This window comes from Amphiura filiformis, chromosome 5 (genome assembly GCF_039555335.1).
Source record: "Amphiura filiformis chromosome 5, Afil_fr2py, whole genome shotgun sequence".
NCBI lineage: Eukaryota > Metazoa > Echinodermata > Ophiuroidea > Amphilepidida > Amphiuridae > Amphiura > Amphiura filiformis.
The window spans coordinates 8,546,954-8,567,847 of record NC_092632.1 but is presented as its reverse complement, the minus strand read 5'-3'; the positions used below and the strand labels follow the sequence as shown (position 1 = coordinate 8,567,847).

Below are 20,894 nucleotides of genomic sequence, written 5' to 3'. Positions count from 1 at the left end.
AAAAATCATTTTGAAGGGAAAAAGTATGAATTTATGTATGGTTTCGTTTTTGCTAAAAATAATCATAGGAACAGATTGGTAATTTTAGTTCAAATTCAACTTTCGATGACATTCTGGTAACCATTCTAGTTTGCCAAAAATCTTGCATTAGAAAAGGATGGAATCTTCATTTTTTGCTAACATTTTGGGTAAATTTTGGGCAACATCTCATGTTGGGTTAATTACACACAGGGTTCCCGCATGCTTAATTTCTTTCTGCAACCATAATGGGCCGCAATATATCACTAACCGCATATTCTGATGCAAAGTTCATTATTGTTAAGGTTAGGGTCTTAAGGTTAGGGTAAGGGTTTAGGATTAAGGTTAGGGTAAGAGTTTGGCTTTAGGGTTAGGGTTAGGATAATGCAAGGTTCATTATTGATCAGAAATTATATACGTATTTATTAGTACTAAATACTACTAATAATATACTAGTAATAGTATATTGTGTGTATGCACTTTATTCCGTAATCAATAAGCATGATAAACACCTTTCTGGCACAGCGACTCATATCAAAGTGGATAGGCATTGGAATATGGATCCATAGATTGTGGGTTAGAACCCCAGCTAAAACATTGTAGAATTTTAATTCTAGTAAATTTCTTTTCATTTTATTAAGAGGAAATAATAATGGTAATAAACTTGTGTTATATCTAGCCTCATATACTTACATGTATGTACTATGTGTTATCGTATTATGGCCCATTATGGTTGCAGAGAGAAATTACACTTCCCGCACCTTGAAGCCTTTAAAATTCAAGGACATTTCAAGGACTTTTAAAGTTCAAAAGCATGATTTTCAAGGACTTACCACAACACAAAAAGCTGCATATTAACGAAAGTGACAGCTCCTCTTTACTCCCCAAATTTTGTCAAAATTATACTTTAGGTAAAATCCAATTTTCAAGGACTTTCAATAATTTCCAGGACTTTTAAGGCCTTGAAAAGGTGTTTTCAAATTCAAGGACCATGGGAACCCTGTATACATTTGTTTACTACTTATAGTTGTGATATACCTGTTCTCATCATATGGTGATTCTTTTAACCCTAGTCTTACTCACAGAACCCTTCATCTTACTCACAGAACCATTCATCTATAATAATGGTGCTTCCCTGTCAGCAGAGCATTTGAAACCACCTTTATAGAAAATTGGTTTGTGGGACAGATTATATAAATGTGGGTACAGTTGTTTGTAATTCAATTCATTTGTAATTGACATAAGAAAAAAAGAGGCAATGACAAAACGTTTTGTAAAGAATAACTTACATGTACATCATTTTATTTGGTAGAATGTGACAGGTTTTCTTCTCATACAGTGTACATACAATAATGTTACAGAGACTCGGACCACTCAGTCAGCATTTTATATTCAGGATCAGAAAAAAGATTGACACAATCAGTAAAATATCAACTTGGAAGAGGCAAATTCACAAAATATCTGTGGTAAGGTTGTGCTGAATGTTCCCTCAACATGTGAAATATCCCAGCACATCTATAAATCCCCTTGATGCATCTTTGTGAATTAACCTCTAAGTTTATAACTAACCCATACCAGTGATGATAATTATCAAGTCAAAATCACTTGGTTTGGGTTCAGTATTGTTTAGTAGTAGTATAACAATTCAATACTTGAGAATACATACAAATATTGCCTACATCTGCTTCATCACAACTCTTTTAACACCCAAGTACAGATTGCCAGAAAAATTTGTCTTTTTACAAAGATAGCCCATTTTATGCAGCCTGTGGCAACCATTTTATTTCATACCATTATTATTACAAATACATAATGGAGAAACAAAATGTCCTCCAAATAAGATATTTGATTATTTATAAGATGTAAATTAGAAAAAAAAAGTGTTAATCGTTTGCCGAGACAAAGAGCAGGGAATATGATATCATGCATAAAAACAAAAAACACCCAGACAGCAACAAGAGGACAGATATATGTGGAACTTGACCTAATGATAAGAGATGAGCTGCCTGCCTACCTAATATTGGGATATTCCATTTCAAGTGTGCCACACCCTTGTGACATATTAAAAAAAGTCTTCCACAGAAGGAGTATGCTTTTCAAATGGAATTGACTAGGGTTAATTATTTTGACACCCATACTCCACCTGTATATGACTTTTACTAATTACATCTTCATTCAATTGTATATGGTATTTCAAATATAATAGCCCATTGAGCAATTAGCATTTGCTGTCACAGTCAAGGGTAATGTGCAAAATCTTCAAATAGTTTTACCATGACACCGGTTTCATCCGGATACTTGATATAAGCTACACAATAAACAGATGTACTCATATTCTATAGTACACCTGACTTATTCAACCCATTTTAAAAGCATTTTGACAAATAATGTGTAAAAATCTGACAAAATGAGCGATTGGGATTTTATATGATGCAACCCTCCATCAAAGTGTGATATTGAGTTTAAAATCACAATCTCTTTTCAATGTTTGACCAACAACTAAAGAACCAAAGAACGATCTGATGAACACACAAGTCTGAGGGACCAGTTGGCACAACTGTTACTTATGAGTAACCCATTGGGATTTTTATAGCATATAAAACAACAAGTTATTCACTACTGCACAAAAAGCAACATAGAGGTCAATGTGTATTGACAACCATAACAAAAATAAAACACTAAAATAAAATAAAACAAATCAACTACAGAACTAACATCGATCCGCTAAAACATATATTACAAATTAAGTTTTTTTTGTTGTCGTTAAGGCAGTTTAACAAAATCACAAAAGTAGCCACTTTTTAACATAATTAGCTCAGCAAAGAGAACTAGCTCAACATAACAATTTAAAAATAGAACAATATTCAACTAACCAAATGAATTGCATTTATCCACATCGCTTAAAGAAATAACAAACACACGCCCCTTCCTTCAAGAGACAGCTTGACCAGTTATCTCAAATTACATGTGTGCAGCTTCAAATGATGAATAAAATAAATACAAAAAATAATAAAACACACAAAACACTGTCACAAATCACTTGCATTCAAAATAAATAATTGTTAACACAGGTATTCTTGCATATTTGGCTACTAGAGGGATCTTTGTGCTTTATATTCCTCTTATAAAACAGTTTAAGGGAAAGAAGTTTCACTGCCACATTGTTTGATACATAACAGCTGCATTATAATGTCATTAACAGGACAAAATAAACTTACTGATTACAAAAGACACACATCGATTATGTTGATACAGATATTTATCACCGCATGTCATGTGATCAGGGCCGACTTATTCTCTGAATTTATGATTAATGTATTCATTATAACAGAATGCTTAAAATCTGAGGTAAAAATAAAGACAGAAAGCAAAGAAAATTTGGTTGCTAGTCCAGTGCTGTACCATCTGAGCTATCCAGTCTTATCTACTGTAATCCCATTCATTTAACCAATATCTTTTGCATAGGCAAAACTGAATAGTGATCCCAGGACAAAAGAAGAGAGTAGCTTTATTTCAATATGCACAAAATAGACGATATTGATTGACTTGACAAATAGGGAAGAATGGTCTATCAGCCACAGAGTGGTAAAAAGATACTTGTATGTAAATACCCATCTTAATTTATATCCAAAATGAGATTATGTGATGCCATTTGTCACAGAGGGTTACTCAATAAGCAGTCCTGGTAAATAAGACTGGGCTATTCCAGTTGAAATCCATACACCTCTTATGGAAGACATGACCTTAATCTTCCACAAAGGGAGTGTGAATTTCAAATGGAGTTATCTGAATGTGTGACTCCTTTTGAAATCTACAGTCACTGTGTGGAAGATTAAGGTCATGTTTTCAAGAGGGTGTGTACGGATCTTAACTGGAATAGCCCATTATACAGAGATTGATGGCTGCCACACAGATGAAGAATGAATGTATCCCATCAGTCATTGCCCTAACATTCAACCACATTGCAATGTCACATGCCCAAGTATGAAGTCAACTTATTATGTGGAAAAACACAACACAAATAGGTGCCAAGTTTGGCTGCATAATTGAGCTGCTTGCTTAAAGAATTGGAATTTCTTTGCTGAAACAACCCAAATATTCTGGAAGCTTTTTATTGACACATTAGAAACTGGACTTCTTACAAGTCAATTACTGCATCAATTACTGCAGCCTGGCAAGCCCTTGGTGTGAATATGTTTTGTTGACACAAAATTGAAGTCAAATTTCAGTTTTAAAGAAATACAAAATACAAAATTTGTCTACACAGCTATGTTCCTTCATACTTACTGCTGCACATATGATGGGCATGTACAATAGAATTCAATATGAACACTCAAGTGTTGCCCCTGAATGCCATCAAGCAACATGAGTCCTTCGTCAGATAAACTAATCACATTAAAAAAATAATGTTAGATTTTTATTTTCTATTTTCATATCAGTATTAAAAACATATCTCGCAATCACAATGTGAATTTGTGTTCTCTTTTCAACATAATGAAATGCTTGAAATTACAAAATAGGCAGCCTAAAATTAAATTTGCCTAAATGTACGACTCATTTTGCTTGATGGTATGTATATATTGATTTCATTGATAAGAATTAAACACCTTGTGAGTGATTACACATGAACTGCATACAGTGTTGCCACATTTGTAGCCCACATTGGGAAACTACATTGCTAGCAACACTGACTGTATGTATCCCCGCTGTAGAAGAGGCATTGGATTTTAAGGTTGGTCTTAACCCTGGAATTATGGAAACTTTTGGGCCTCATAACTGTTAAAGTCATCAGTGAGGTCAAATTTGGGCAAAAAAGCTCCTAGATAATTTTATCTAGTTTTTAAAAATTGATAAAAAAACATTTTTGGCCAAAGAATTTTTTTTGTTACGTTTAACGTTAAAGAAGTGGGCCAAAAATGTTTTTTTTTTGGATTTTGGGCCAAAAAAAAGCATTTTGGCCCAAACTTGACCTCACAGATGAACTTATCAAGTCTTTGCCATTCTAAATGTATATACTTTTATATAGAGGTTTCCCTAATTCCAGGGTTAAGACCAATCTTAATGACATCAAAAAACTGAGTTATTTTCTTGTTTCAAGAAAGGCGAGTCTACTTGAATTATTATATATCTTCTCTCTCTCTCTTATCTGAAAGCTTGACATCAATAACCATTATTTGAATTAAAGAATAACATCAACAATAAGTTATGTATTTAGGATGATAACAAAGATGTGGTCATCTCTGTATGTACGTACACGTATGTATGATAATAATGAACAATGTGAGTGAGTGGTTATAATAATAGTCAAAGCTTTCTTTCTCAACTATGCTGTACAGTAATTTACATTTCAGGAGACCTTTACATCTCCAGGTTGAAACAACATGTAAGTTTTACCTGAGTCATAAACATATCTTTTAAAGAGATGAACTTATTATAATTTTTTTTGAGTTGATGATAATACAGAGTACATTACTTCACTGTACGTGTATGAATCAACACACAACATATTTTGCACTAAAAAACATAATGTTAATTATTTCTTCACATATGACCTTTACAAATGATCAAAATGTGAAAAAAAGTTGAGAAGTGCATTATGTGTATAATGCCGAATACAGGGATTAAACAATAACTGGACATTTCTGGTGTATTCTGTACATTATAGTAAAATTTCCATCCTGCACTACAGGATAGTATTACCTCTACAATTACCTGTAGAGAGCAATGCATCATGGGAGCAGACTGCAATAGGGGAGTTGGTGACAACCATTTTGTAGATTGTTGAGTATGTACAAATGAATCTGCTCCCAGAATGCATTTTGACTACTAGATATACTCTGTGAACATTATTATTGCTGCATAGCCAAAAAAGATCAATCAATTGTTATCTGTACAATCTTTTGGTAACATCGTCCCTGGTCTAGACTTTTGGTAACATCGTCCCTGGTCTAGACTTTTGCTCAAGTCATACATTTGATGAATGATGGCAAATTACAATGGGGTAAAGTCACAAAACATTGAACAGTTTGATGATATTAAAGAATGTGACAAGTCTGAAGCAAATAATCATGATGATAATAATACTAATCATAATAAATCAATCAAAGCACAGCATGATTACAGCCTACATGAAGATGACATAATACTAAATGCATAGGTTCTTCTAGAAAATAAAAGTATATGAAATTATACAAATCAATTCAAGGGACCAGTACCTTTTGTTACTTTTTGGACATTTTAACAACTTCATTTGAGTTAATATGAGCAAAATATGAATTTCACTTGGAATAAAGGAATAGTAAATTTATACCAGACACCAGATTTTGTCTGAATAGGCATCATCTACAAAATAATAATGCACAGCCCTACTCCTATCTCCCTTATTTCCTTTCTTAACCAGAGTAAATATCTGTCATGATTTCAAATACAAAATTAGAAATAGCTTCCATTGCAGGGGTTTTATGTTGTTTTCTTTTAAAAAGAAATTCTAATTTCAGTATATTAACAAAATGTACAAGTGAAATAATAAATGAAAGGTAAGCATGTTTTATTGATTTTATCAAAAGTTAGGGTTTCAATCAGTACTGGATCAAAAATAGTCAAAATTCAAACTTTTTTTTTTTTATACAAAACCAACGAAAATATCCCTAGAATTTCTCCTACAAACGAAGTTGATTTGTTCTGCTTAAAATTGGAAGGTCCTCTTTTTTTACAAAATAATTACTGGCCAATACATAAATGGGTACACATAAAATCAATAACAAAAAGTAATGGTGGTAAGTACTATGTATCCACAAATATGAACAAATTCTGGGATTGTGGTAAAATTGAGAAAGCTACATAATATGTCTGTTTGGTCACCTCCTGCGTAATAATGTCATCATGTCGGTGGTTCCAATTACTTTTGATGTTCCATTTTACTAATGATAATGACTATTATTTCATTTCCCTTCCTAGAGTCAGTGATGATAGGTTTGATCAAGTCTGTGCACCATGCAGCTGAAAGTCAACCTGTTTAACACGGCAACAGCATTCAGTGTGCACTGACATCACTGATTCTAAGGAAGAGACGATGCACTATTTACAAATAAGACCTAACATGCCCACTATTCAGCTATCTACAGAGGCACTGAAGTGAAAGATGAATGAAAGAAAATTGGCCAAACTTACAAGGAAAGGCAAGGACTACTCTCAACTCAGACATGCTGCTGTCTGACTGTCTGTCAGAGCATAATTAATGTGGGAGTGTGTTACACAGATAAATGGCACATTTCTTATTTACATAACTAGTAGATGCACATAAAAATCATCTGAATTGAGAGTACTTTTGATAGAAGCTTGGCATTTTGAAATCGTTCAGTGATGGATGCTGATTGGTTTAATATAAACTGTAGTGATGCTGATTGGTTCAATTCAATTTTGAAAAGTTACTACATTTTCTGCCAAAAAATAAATCAGAAAGAAGGTTGTAGGTTGTGCTGATATTGTTCAGTCTTGTGGTGTGACAGTTTACATCATGAGAGAAATAATAATTCTATTTTTGACCAAAATCTCTGAAACTCACCGCATAATGGCCTGTAAATATAACTTGATAATTCCATAAGATACTGCATCATTTTTAGGAACATAAACCCATTTTGTGAGAGTTACCCTAGTATCAAGAAAACAATTATACAGCTTACGGAATAAAGCTGTATAATCCCTCTTGACAACATAATCATTTTGTGTATGTTTACATGGAAGGATATACCTCTATTTGGCCTTGGCAACAAGTCCAAAACTTCGATAGCATATGATAAAGTTTCCTTGACATTGAAAAACCAAATAACACCTTGACAAAACTGATTTGGCAGTCAGCATCACTATAATTCACATATCCCTAACCCTTCCAAACATCACAGAGAGTCCCTGCACTATGGGCAGAAGACAGGGCCAATCTCCTGGTAAAGAACTGGTTAGGTGATGTTATAACTTATGTTCTTACATAGAATCCTAATAAATTACATTGGTATTGCAAGAAAATCAGTAACATAATGACAGACGTTTGACTGAAAGTCAAGTAAAGCAGAAATATCTTGCCACGAGGTATTAAATTACAATGAAAACTCTCATAAATTCAGCACCTTTCTTGCAAAATAAGTATTTCAACTGATATGGTACAATAAAATCATAGGAGTGCTTACGACAATTAATACTGGCATTGCAAATTCACAGGGTGGTTCCAACATAGGGATTCAAAGCTTAAAATAACAAAGTTTGCAATCTTTATACACATTGGCACATGTGTTGGAAACAGAAAATGCATGGGAACCAGGCTTTTCCAAAAATGAGCTGGAAATACAAACTTTTGGAAATGACAAAGCAATAAATAAAAATATTGTTAACCTATGTTTCCAAATGTAGTTTAATCAATGTATTTAACCTCAAAGTCTTAGAAGTCTGAGCTATAAAGCAAAAATGTAGTTTGAGGTTTGGAACAGCACTCACAAAACTGAGGAATGTGAGCAAAAACATTTTATAATGGGTTATTCCATTTGAAATCCACCACAATCCTCACGATTTAAGGAAAGTATTCCACAGGGGAAGCATGCTTATCAGTGGAATTGCCTTGGTTAATTATTTTGAAACCCATACTCCCCCAGTAAATGGCTATTTCAAATGGATGTTACCCAATTGTCTGTTCTATTTTAAACCCATACTCCCTCAGTGGAAGACAGTATTCTTTGTGTGCAACTCAAATTTGAAGACGTCAAAATTCAAATCTTACATTTCTGTATCATTTCCAACGGGTAGGTGCATCACTTTTGGAATAGCCTGGTGGCATCCCTACATACAGCGCAGCGAAAGCAAAGCTACATTGATGCTGTGCTTCCTTATTTACTGGAATTCAATATGACCACTTTTGATGGCCAGAAAACAGGTACAAATTGTCAAAAATTCACTATAAATATTGTTTTGAGAATTATGATGCATATATTTTAGTAGTTATTTCTATACATAATGTGTACAAGTGAATTTATAGTTTAAAAACTCTTCAGACTAGCATGGACCTACAAAAAATCAATCAAGAAATTCATTGACGGACAAAAATGGAAATAAAGTAAATTTCATTTTAGTACTATCCTCACTCAATGATAATGTTGACACATGTAATTGTTTTTGTTCCCTGTAACTGCTATGATAACACTGTGGTGGGAATATAGTTGAAAATCACCTGTAATTAAGCAATATCTTCATATAGGCCAGCCATATGACTGCATTGTGTAGACAAAAAACCTATGATAATGTAATACAATAGATTAATTGCCATTTTACTTCTTAGCCTATATAAGGATGCTGCCATTTTGTTTTCAACCAGATAATATGCCGCTGTAAAGCTGTGCAGCTGCAGACTACATTCTTGGTGATTGGTTGCTATGGATATGGATGGGTTGGTTGGTTGGTTAGTTCCAGCCTGCTGGCATACATCTTTTAAGTAGGAATGTTGGGATTTGTGTGTGACTAATTCTTGTTTGCACCCTGTTGGTCCCTATCACAAACTGCTCTCACCTAAAAAGAGATAATAAAACAGATACACAAATATATTAGGGTTGATTTAATAAAAAGTATAGTGGCGCAGCTACCGGTTGTAGCACACAGGGGCAAGGATAGTGAATGGAGTCAGCCCTCAGTTGCAGAAGCAATTGCGCATGCGAACATTCCAACAAATACTACTAATGTGGTTATAATCAAGTTGAAATTTGGTCTTAAAGATTCTTTCAAATAACTATTTATGTTGAAATCGCACATTTTTTGATTTTCATCGCTTGAAAGGGTGCAGAATTAATCTAGGAGTGCTGAATTGGTCAATTTGGCACCTCCCTTAAGGCCTCGTATCCATAGGCTGTTCCCTTGTGGCTTGTGCCCTTGTTCCGTGTTTACTTTTTTCCATGTGACCTGCCACACAGACAACAAACCGTAGCGGCCACTAAGCAAAACAAAGGTTCGTTGTCTGTGTGGCAGGTCACATGGGAAAAAAGTAAACACGAACAAGGGCACAAGCCACTAGGGAACAGCCTATGGATACGAGGCCTAAGATGGTACCCTGAGCATGTGCCCCCACTGCAGTGAAGCGGCTCTCAAAACATTTAGCAATATCATGTAGTGCAGAGTACATATCCTATTCAGTTTTCAACAGCAATATAATCAGAGCAGCTAGTATTGACAGGGGGTTGACAGTGATTCGCCAATTCTCCAAATTTGCACGCTACGGTATGCTGTACAGAAGTTGCCGCGAACCACAAAATTTGACACACGTTTGGGGGCCGTCATGGGGTGCTAACAAGCACGCCGGGGTGCTAACAAGCGCGTCTGTTAGCACCCCCGCTACCATGGCTACGCGTACAGTTGCGTGTTCCCAACTGTCAATCATCGGGGGTCAATCACCTTGAGCTTGACAACGATGATCTGAATTAATTTTCGTGTTTGAAACAGTATTTTCTTGTATATCTTGGCCAGGATAGCGGGATTGTTGGTCGATTGGATGTAATTAATAAAAGTTTGTTCATGGATGCGCTAAAAATTTCATTAAAATATTAAAAATAGCTGTTCAACATTTGAAAAAAATGCACTGTAGCAGGCTTGAAAAGGTTTAACCGTGGATTCAGCAAGCCGCGATTTTATGGGTCATTTTCATTATTCCCTGGTATTGACTCATTTAGATTTTCTTATTTCCTTATTTGGTAAATCAAGAACAAAGTTTTTCTATTGTCTTTCTTTATTCAGATGATTACAAGTTTGCTGAATCTGATTGGAATCAAACTTTTATCACAGCACATAAAAGTGTAAACCCCATTACTCATTACTTGCTACGTATCTTATTGTCTGTAATAAATGCCCCTGGGGCATTGCATTTTTCCAAAAGGGGGTGTTTAATAGAAGTGAATTTTCAGTGAAAAAACTTAATAGCAATCGTCATTGACATGACTGATGTAAGTTTTAAGCGTACTCACACGATATGACATGGAAATGCTTGCATTTTTACCAATATTTCATTGAAAAATTGGAGGGGGTGTTTTTTAAAAGGGAGCTTTTATTATCGACAATATGGCATACCATGTCTGTTCTTGGGCCTTATTCAGTCCAATTTGTACATAAAGGAGTAGATAATGCACCAACCTGAGATTCATTTGTGTTTCATTTCATCCAGCTGCTTGGTGTCAGCATGAATATGTCCGTACATTCTCTCCTGAACCAGTTTGTGAACCCAAGCACTCCCAATTGACCTTTGACCTGCAAAGGTTGATGACCTCTGGGCAGGTGACCCAGGAGTAGGTCGGTATGGTGATTCTGAAGGGTCACTTCCTCCGAGGGAGGGGGATGATCCTGTCAAATCGTGGGGGCCTTTGCCCTTTGGTGAGTTGCCTTCCTTATTTTTGAACATCCGTCGCCATGATGGGCCACGACGAAATCTTCCAGCCTCGCCCTGTTTAGTAAAAGAAAATGTAGAGCACCTGTATTACAACTAAGCTTCTAAGTACATAATATTCAAGATACAATTTGTAGAATTTGTTTCTTAAATATTGCACAATTCCAAAAGCATGAAAAGTATGTGGTATGTTTCTTCTTCAACAACAATTCTTATATTCTGCTAAGAACTGTGGCACAAGCAGAATGTACCCAAATCATGAAATACAGCTTGGGAGTGAACACTAATATAATATACTATGGTCATTACCTTGGGAAAAGGTGGGTAGGTATGCTATGGGGTATAAAAGGACATTAAGTCTATGTATTCAGTATTGAAATAAACACAACAAATGGTTTAAATTGAGTACAAATATGCCTGGTATTAGGTCAGTGGTTCTTGAGATACATCTAGATCATATCATTGCCATTGAAATCCAAATACAACAATGTATTTGTACATGGGTCCCTGATTAAATCAACCAAGTAGGCAAGAGGAGGTGAATCTGGGTCATTAATGTATTCTGTTGAGCCCTCATCATGATCCAGTTTTAAAACTTTCTTTTATTACCTGAATTGAATAATACTGCAAAGTATGAATATTCCCTAAACACTGTTTTTGCTAGGGTTGAATTTTTGCACTTTTCAAAGTTAATTTTTGAACTGTGATTTAGACGCTCACAAAAAATGAACACTGCTAAAATATCCCGCTATAGAGTGTATCACATGGGATATATTAAGGTTGTGATTGCTTTCCACAAGGCATTATGGATAGAATACAATATCTTCCCTGTGCCTTGACATTTTGGGAAAAGTTACACAATTCCTAAGTTTTGCACACAGAGAGACTTATAATGGGCTATTGCAGTTCAAATCCATACACCCCCTATGGAATGGAGACTTAATCACCTACACATGGGGTGTAGATTTAAAATGGACTCACCCATTAAGCAGGGACTGCCGTTTGAGAGGAGCTAGAGCAATCACTCCTCTACAGCTCTTCTTAAGTTGCATTTTCAAGAGCGATTTATAGCTCCTCTAGATGAGAGTTAAATTCTTTATGCTTTAATGGCCACAGATGCAAACAGTTCTTCTAAAGCTCTTCTTGAAGAGACCAGCAGAGCATTCTACAGCTCTTTTCTAATTTTCAAAAGGCAGTCCCTGATTAAGATAATCCCTATGTGGGAGATTAAGGTCATATCTTCCCTAGGGGGTATATGAATTTCAATTTGAATAGCACAATGCACTGCACTGCATCATGTTGGATAATCACACATACTCAACAAAGTGTGTCAGTTCATGTGCACACATATTATAGCAAAGGAGGTTACAAAACATGCCAAAATCAATCGTCAATTATTGATGTAGGACAGGGTCATTCCTCCCCACAAACCATGCAAATAAATGAGACATTTCCTCTCTTCATTGCTTAGAAGCAAATTGTACAAGGAATAATTCAGGGCCCTACTTCTCTTAAGGTGAGTTTACTCTGTTCAGAATCATCTCACATTGTCAAGGATGTATGCACATAGCATTCATGGGGTATGTAACAGTGTGTCTATCTATTCTCATGACAAACAGGGGTTTGTATACCCTTTACTACTGATTTGAACCTCAACACAGATCTAAAGGTAAGAAATTTTCATAAATTGTAACATTTTTCAAATAAATCCAAAATATCTTTCTTGAGAGCTTCTAACCCAGCAACAGGGATGTTTGTATTAAGTTTCATTCATAAAATAGATTAAACTAGAGTCAACAGACTCTGAGTACAAGCCGCCGCAGTTGACCTTTGACCCCTAAACTTTGACCTTTGGGGTCATAAATATTATTATCTTTTTAACATGTTTAGAATGTCGTAAGAATAATTCCTGTTGAATTTGAGCTCGATTGGACCAATTTCGAAATTTGACCTTTGACCCCTATAACTTGACCCTTGGGTCACGGATGGGGTCAACTGCTCTTACATTGTGCTTAGGAAGTCATAAGAAAGATTCCTGGTGAATTTCAGCTTAATCGGAACTTATACATGGATTTTGATTTTTTAAATTTTGATTGACCTTTTGACCCCTTAATGACCTGTGACCTCAATGGAAAAAAAAACCTTATGTACACCGACAAAATGCATTGTTCCAATTTTAATTTAAAAATTCTAGCATGTTTAGTTGTCGAGATAAAAATTCTTAAAGTTATTTAGCTAAAAACAGGAAGTGACCCCTTAATGACCTTTGACCCCCAAAATAAAAATACCATGCATACATCAGGTAGCACTGATTCATGTATGATGGTTATATTACTCTGGTCTGTTTACATTAAGAGATAATTTTTTTGAACATTTTGATAATTTTAGTTTTTGACCGAAGTAACCCTTAATGACCTTTGACCCCAAAACTGTAGGCATCCTAAAGACCCTGGCTAGTAGCGATGCATGTGTGTTAATGGCGACTCTCTGCTATATAATTTGCAAAGACAGTGATTTTTTGAATATTTTTACAAATTTTTCAGACTTTTACCGGAAATGACCCCTTAATGACCTTTGACCTCAATTCTTTTTGATAGGTTTTAAGCACTGCCACATGTTGATTCATATGCATGAGTCACATGATCATTGCATGTAATTTGTGGAAGGAGTAGCATTTTTGTGAAATCAACATTTTTGACCATAAGGTCAAGGTCAAAGGTCACAGCCAGCTCAAAGTCAAATGGAAGGTTTTGCCTAACCCAGTGGTCATTTGGGTCAAATATGGTTGAAATCTGTCAATGCCTGGCGGAGCTAGAGCATTTTCATTGGTTGCCAGAAGAAAGAAGAAAGAATTAGAAGAAGACAGAACAAGCCGACGTTCGTCGTCGGCTTGTAATGATGCAATTAAAGAACATTTATTTACCATGTTTAGCCTAGAAGGGGTTATAGTATCAATGTCAATGTAAATGTCAGATTATTCAGACATTCACCACTGAAGAATGTACCTCTTGTATTTTGTATGTGCCATTTACAGCAATGGAAATGGATCTTGTTCAAATTTGGGATGTTGCTCAATTTCATTAGTGGAACTTCTAGAATTAGCTTTTCTAGATATATGTTGCTATATAGCTTACCTACTAATATAGAGTATTTTACTTGCATGCATGTACTAAAAACCTCACAACATTTGGCTATCATACAGTTAAGGTTGTCATTTTTGTACTAATTCATTTAGCCAAAAAAAAACCCAAGTAAATAAAAAATGCATGTCAATGACAATTTTATTATCCTTAGCCTACATGTGCCATCACACTTGAATCACAGAATGTACGCAGGGGGAGTATCCCATGATGAACTTACCTCTTCCATCCGTCTTTCAGTACCCATTGCTAATAAATCATTAAACTCCCTCTCCAGTAACCCCCTGGCCTGTGTATTTTGTGTAGGGATCTGCAATGCCAGTGCAAGGGCATTATGGTCGAATGTGTCATCGAGTCCGATGAGAGCTCCATGGACGCCGCTCTCTACTAGGTTGTTGGCATACTCACGCAGACCAATAGAAACTAACCACTTAATGACCCGGTCATTACTCCATACTAGTACATCTGAGACAAAATAAAAGCAAGTGGTAAAACAATTGGGCAATTTTGCTACGTTCATTTCATTTTACATTCTAGTATGTGCTCTAAAACATGCTGAATTATGAAAAGCTTGCAGCACAAACATAGAGAAGTTTCTTCAAGATCTGTGGGCATTTTTTTTTGTGTGGAATTTATTACCAGATGATTAAGAGAGTCATCAATGATTAATCACTTATAAGGATTTAACAAAAGCACATTGGTATGTCAGTGTAATAATTTATCTCTCATTGGAGTATTGATTGTCCTTTTTTTTTGGTTGTGTATCTTGCTAAATGTTCAAATGTTTGATTTTTGGTACTCAAGTTGGGATGCAGACCTCTCTTTGGAAAGAGACCGAGAGAGCTATGGATTAAGTGTTGCACACAAAGAGACTTGTATATCTTTCTAGCATTCTCCCTTTATTTTTCTGTGTTCTTTCTGTCTATTGTATAAACTAACTTCAGCAAATGCCACAAAATACCAACCCTTCAAAAGGGTGAGGCAGAGACCATAAGCATGATAAAGAGGGGCTCAACCCATAGCACCTGTTCCTGGTGCCCTCCATCCATCTACCCACCCACCCATACCTACCTCTCATTTCATTGGCACTTTCTTCTCTTCTTGTTTCTAATTCTTTTCTATCATAGTTCACTTTCTTCAAACATAAAATACCATACTGGAAGCTTGTTCTGGAACGAAGAAAACACAAAAAATAAGCATTCATTTTTATCTTTGTCTAGTAATACAAATAAGTATTGTCCCAGAGGTGAACAAAATACATCATGCATGGAAGTGCATTTCTCATCTATTATTTGTAACAATTTAAACCGCACTTGCCGATTTTGATATTTCAATTGTGTATTCTAATTCAGTTGGTGCGTTTTTTTCAAGAATACACACAATTTGATTGGTTTTCACCTATACATTATGACACGATAGTGGATAGCCATATATGACAGTGCACAAACTAAGAACGCGGTTCGGCGGCTTAGATGTTCGTGACGGTTTCGTTCATTTAGAACAGGGATGTTCTTACAAAAGTAACTTTATTTTTCCTGAAAAGAAGGCAGTTTTACTTATAAAAGTTGTCTAAACTGAATAAGAATGAGAATAAAATATAGGATTTTGTCTTTTGCCTATCCAATATCGTGTTATAATGGATGGGCTGGCCAATATTTTTATCGTAGTGGATACCGGCTACACGGCATCCACTACTCAAAATATTGGCCAGCCCATTCATTATGACACGATATTGGATAGGCAAAAGACAAAATCCTATATTTTATTCTCTAAATAAAGAACAAAGCTAGATTCTTCATTAGATCATATGTTGTATTTGCTGTCTGAATACCAACCTGTGGAAGCTATCGACCATTTTGAGTTGTCCCCGTAAGTCCTTCTTTGTAAGATGATCCAGCATACGTGCATCTACTAAACACTCCATGAAAGTAGTACGGTACTGGGGTAGGCCGATGCATGGAAGCCACTCGTTACCAATCCATTCATGGTTCATTTCACCAAATGCTAATGTCTGTAATGAGTCAATGTTATAAAAAAGATTATAATACAAACATACTCTGAAGATCAAAGCTATAAAAAAGCCTGATCAAAGCTGAAACATTTATTATAAAGTTGTAACTATGGTCATACAGGATAACAGCATCTGATGAAGAGTCCAATACACTACCTTTTCTCTACTTATTATGAGTACACTATCCCTTGTCAGTGTTTGTCCCACTCCTGATTTTCAATGTTTCCCCTCAAGCCCTGCTTTTGCTTACCATTCTTGACGTTGGTGGGGCAGATGGACTGGTCAAGCTGACCATCTCTTGTATTGCCAAGCGAAGTTTTAATCTATGCAATGGATTACTAATTCCTATTTCCCTCTGAATCTCGGTGTCTGACAATGCTGACATGATGGCTCCACTCTTGACGTTTGCCCTGCATGCTGCAACATACCATGCAGGCATCCCAACCCACAGCTCCAACCATGCCACCACTGTGGGACCATTCCATAGTGCAAAAGGTGTACCTGCTTTGATAGCTTCTGCAAGCAGTTCATGTCTACAAGAAAATGAAAAAACAAGATAATGTCATTGCAACAATGTATTCATCAGTTCTTCAATATAATGGTTGTTGGATTTGTGATACATAGAAAGTCCTGAACCCATTGCATGTCAAACCCATTGTAACTTGTCAATTGGATTTACATTTTGGACATAAGTTAAAAAACTATAATGATTCATAACTCTTTATGAAATTTACTCCCACATTAAATTGTTCTAAATGACCGTTTCCAAGTCACCAATCTAAATGTTCATAGTATTAATTTGATATTATAGCAACTGAACTTATCATGAGTCACTCAGGAAGAAGCACCATCACTATTTTCCAACATGCCTTTCTTTCCACACATCCACTATATGATAAATATTCTTAGCTATAAAATCAAGAAAAGCTACTAATAGGGATGCCCACTGTCAATACAGTTTCCACTAGAACGATTTTTCATTTACTGTGTTTGTGCACTCACACACGTACTGTCTATGGAGAAACTGATCGATACAAGAAATCCCAGGCCTGTTAAATGGCGTACATACTTGTTTTGATCCAAATGTAGGCCTATATCAGGGTGTTTCAAGAAATTCCTGATTCCACGGAAAACATTAACCAAACTTTTTCTTGTTTGGTCAGTAAATAGAGAGGACCTTCCTTCATGAAGAGATCAACTTTTTTCCTAAATTTATTATGTAAAGCAGATTTACAACAGGTTAAAGTGACACCATTCCGTGCATCAGGTGTTCAAACGCAATTATCTCCGAATTTGGAGTGAATCAGACAAGCAAACTTACATACTCATAAAATTTAACTATTTTTGAAGACAAAATGTGTAGGATGTTAAGAAATTTAAGAATGTTTAAGCCTACATGGCCCATCTCAAATCATGCACTTCCCCATGCACTTCTCACTACCATGTCTATTTCATATGCTATCCATCATGGATTCCATGCACACACAGTGTATTGCTCAATGTAGTAAAGATAACCTTTGAGTTGGAGCAAATTTCTCAAAATTGGTAGTGATTAATGTTACCAAACTTATGCCATGATGAAATATAATAATTTTGAAGATAAAATGTGCTGACCTTAAAAGATTGAACAATGTTTAAGACTACCGCTTTTCATTTGAAATAATGCACTTATTGTTCATCTCCTCTATGGAGATATTTTCCATAAGGCGACCATCTATGATCATGCTTGAGGTTTCACCAAACAAACCATGGGTTTTGAGGTCTTATATTTTTTGTTGTATGTCAACAAAATCGATTAAATTTTCAGGATGATCTTATTTTAATGTTGTTATAAGCAAATATAATGTTCCAGATAAGCTAGTTAATAAATACATTAAGAAAAAGTACCTTAAAGTTGCACTTTCTGTTAGTATTCCTTTTTGGACTTTCACTTTTTAACATGTTCTAGCAGCCCTATATAAAACCGTGACACTTTCGAAAGGCCATATCTCTGGAATGAAACGTCCGATTAAGATTATTTAAACGCCAAAATGTTTCTTTCATCAATTCCCAGCCAATAAGTTAGGTCTGAATCAATTTAAAAGTACTTTAATTTTTAGTGGACATGCCTACTACTAAGTCATAAGCTTCCTGCTGCTCATTCACATCATACTTACTTCTTTTTCTTCCTCCTATCAAAATCTCTTTGTTGACTGCCACTTGACATACCACCATCATGAGAACCAGACTCATCCATATATTGTGCTGCACAAAACCAAGCAAATATACACCATTCAAATTAACTCAAAGGTCTAAAAACACAAGTTGGAAGTTTAACAGCAACTTTTCACAGCTTGGAAAGCAATATATAAATACACTAAATAGCACTTGAATTCAGTGAAGATGCCATAGCTTTGTTGCATGAGCTGTTTTGTTAGCATTGTCAGAGCCATATCATATTTCATAGGGGTCGTACTTAGATCAGATTAGGAAGCCTTTTGGGTGTCTTTACATTCTGTTTCTTTTACAACAAATATACATTGTATATCAATAATAATAATAGATAGCTAACATTGCTCTGAAAATAACATCAACATAAGGCATCACCACTGAACAAGCAAAGTTGCTTATTTGTTATAGTGATATTACACAAATATATTATTAACCATGATAATGCAATGTGGCTTTATAACATATCAAATAAAATAACATTGAATTCTGCACAGCTGTTTTCATTCAAAAATAACACAATGAAACAAAATAATACCTAAATGACATTTGAAATGAAATCCAAGGGACATTTCTATGATATAACCTCGGACAAATTGGCAAGTAATAATATTGTCCCAAATCTTGAACCAGATTTGGTGACAAAACTTTGCACTTTGTAGAGCTTTGTTTACATCACAGTAAATTGACAATACAAATTCCTGGGACTAAAATACCAGAGGGATATGAAATTCTGGTGAGCTACATGCAGTCTGTGCACAAAAAACATTTTAAGCACTTCCCAACACCTACTATGAAGCCAGTCAAATGTTTTAGATCAGTATCATACATGCGATAATATTTGCATTTGACCACTGAAGCATTCTGGGTAATATAGTTACTAATAAAAGAATTCCACACAGTATGTCATAAATCTCTAGTATATTATTAGTCCTGGTGAATAGTGGTTACAGTTGAATTAGCAAGCATTCTAAATACACAACCAATCAACTAACAATGTTGTTAATTAGTGAAGCAAGCCCTTAAGGGTATTAGGTTAGAGTATATTCTGAAGCAAGGTTTCTAGGGGGAATTGTTCTACATTTCTCCATCCCACAAAGAATATGGGTGCACATTCAGTTTGAGTCTTGAATAATATCTGTTTCCTGTAGTGCTATGTATTTATAAGATTGTTGGACTTTCTCCTGATTAGGGGCTTTGGTAAGTCTACATTATCAACATACAGTTACAGGATGAGGTACATGACATACAATCAACAAACACAACAGATATTATACACTACCACAAACTAGGAAACCTAACTTTGAAGTTAGTAATTGTGAACATTTAATTGAAGGAACTATGTTTAACTATATCAGTATCATTTGGTCGAGAAGTCAAGAATGATACCAAGTCCCCAAATAGTACAAGAGCTATGATATTTAATGAAAACTCACAAAATATGTTGTTATATACCTCATAAATAGATTCCTCTCATTTGATTGGTTAAAAGTGGAGTCATTAAAATAGCTGTGCCCCCTTTTTCTATCAAGATGACGTCATAAGCAACAACTGTGCCCCGGGCATAGAATCAACTGTGCCCGGAAAATGATTGGATATTCGCAACCCCGAATACACAGATCGCTCGTATACATTGCGCACCCACTATACGGCCAGCGTTGATTACAGTGTTGTAAAAGAGACTATCGCGGTCACAGTTCGCAATGAATTTGACCTCTCCTTGACGACGATCTTCCACCGGCCGCCGTGAGTGCAGTGATTGTTTACAATCTGTTACATGTCAAGGATTTATACCGGCCAAATGTCACTTTTTAGACAAATTACTACGACCTGGACACTTTCGGCAGTGTGTGATGTTAGCACAAAACGGTAGGGTTGTTTTAGATATGAAATCGGTAGATATCGGTCCAAATTCTGCACACTGTGCTCTTGCATGCACTGTGTGCATAAGCCTAAGGCCTATGCAGTTATAAAGCTTGTAGGCCTTGTCAGTCAGGAAATCTTTTAACCAATCAAATGAGAAGAATCTATATTATTCGGTATATAAAACAAATATTGACTGCTTAATATTCGGGGCACAGTTTAAAATTATAGGCCCTCGGTGATGTCA

At 35.4% G+C, this 20,894-nt stretch overlaps 1 protein-coding gene across 1 annotated transcript in view; it reads right to left on the bottom strand.

Annotated features, from left to right (window-relative positions):
- Positions 1-1,287: 1,287 nt before the first annotated feature.
- LOC140152563 (liprin-alpha-1-like) overlaps positions 1,288-20,894 on the bottom strand; it is a 322,649-nt gene continuing 303,042 nt past the window's right edge. The window contains 7 exon segments of the mRNA XM_072174952.1: positions 1,288-9,567; positions 11,176-11,482; positions 14,786-15,030; positions 15,637-15,734; positions 16,401-16,576; positions 16,827-17,109; positions 18,733-18,820. Coding sequence (XP_072031053.1) covers positions 11,183-11,482; positions 14,786-15,030; positions 15,637-15,734; positions 16,401-16,576; positions 16,827-17,109; positions 18,733-18,820 — 1,190 coding nt within the window. The 3' untranslated portion in view covers positions 1,288-9,567; positions 11,176-11,182.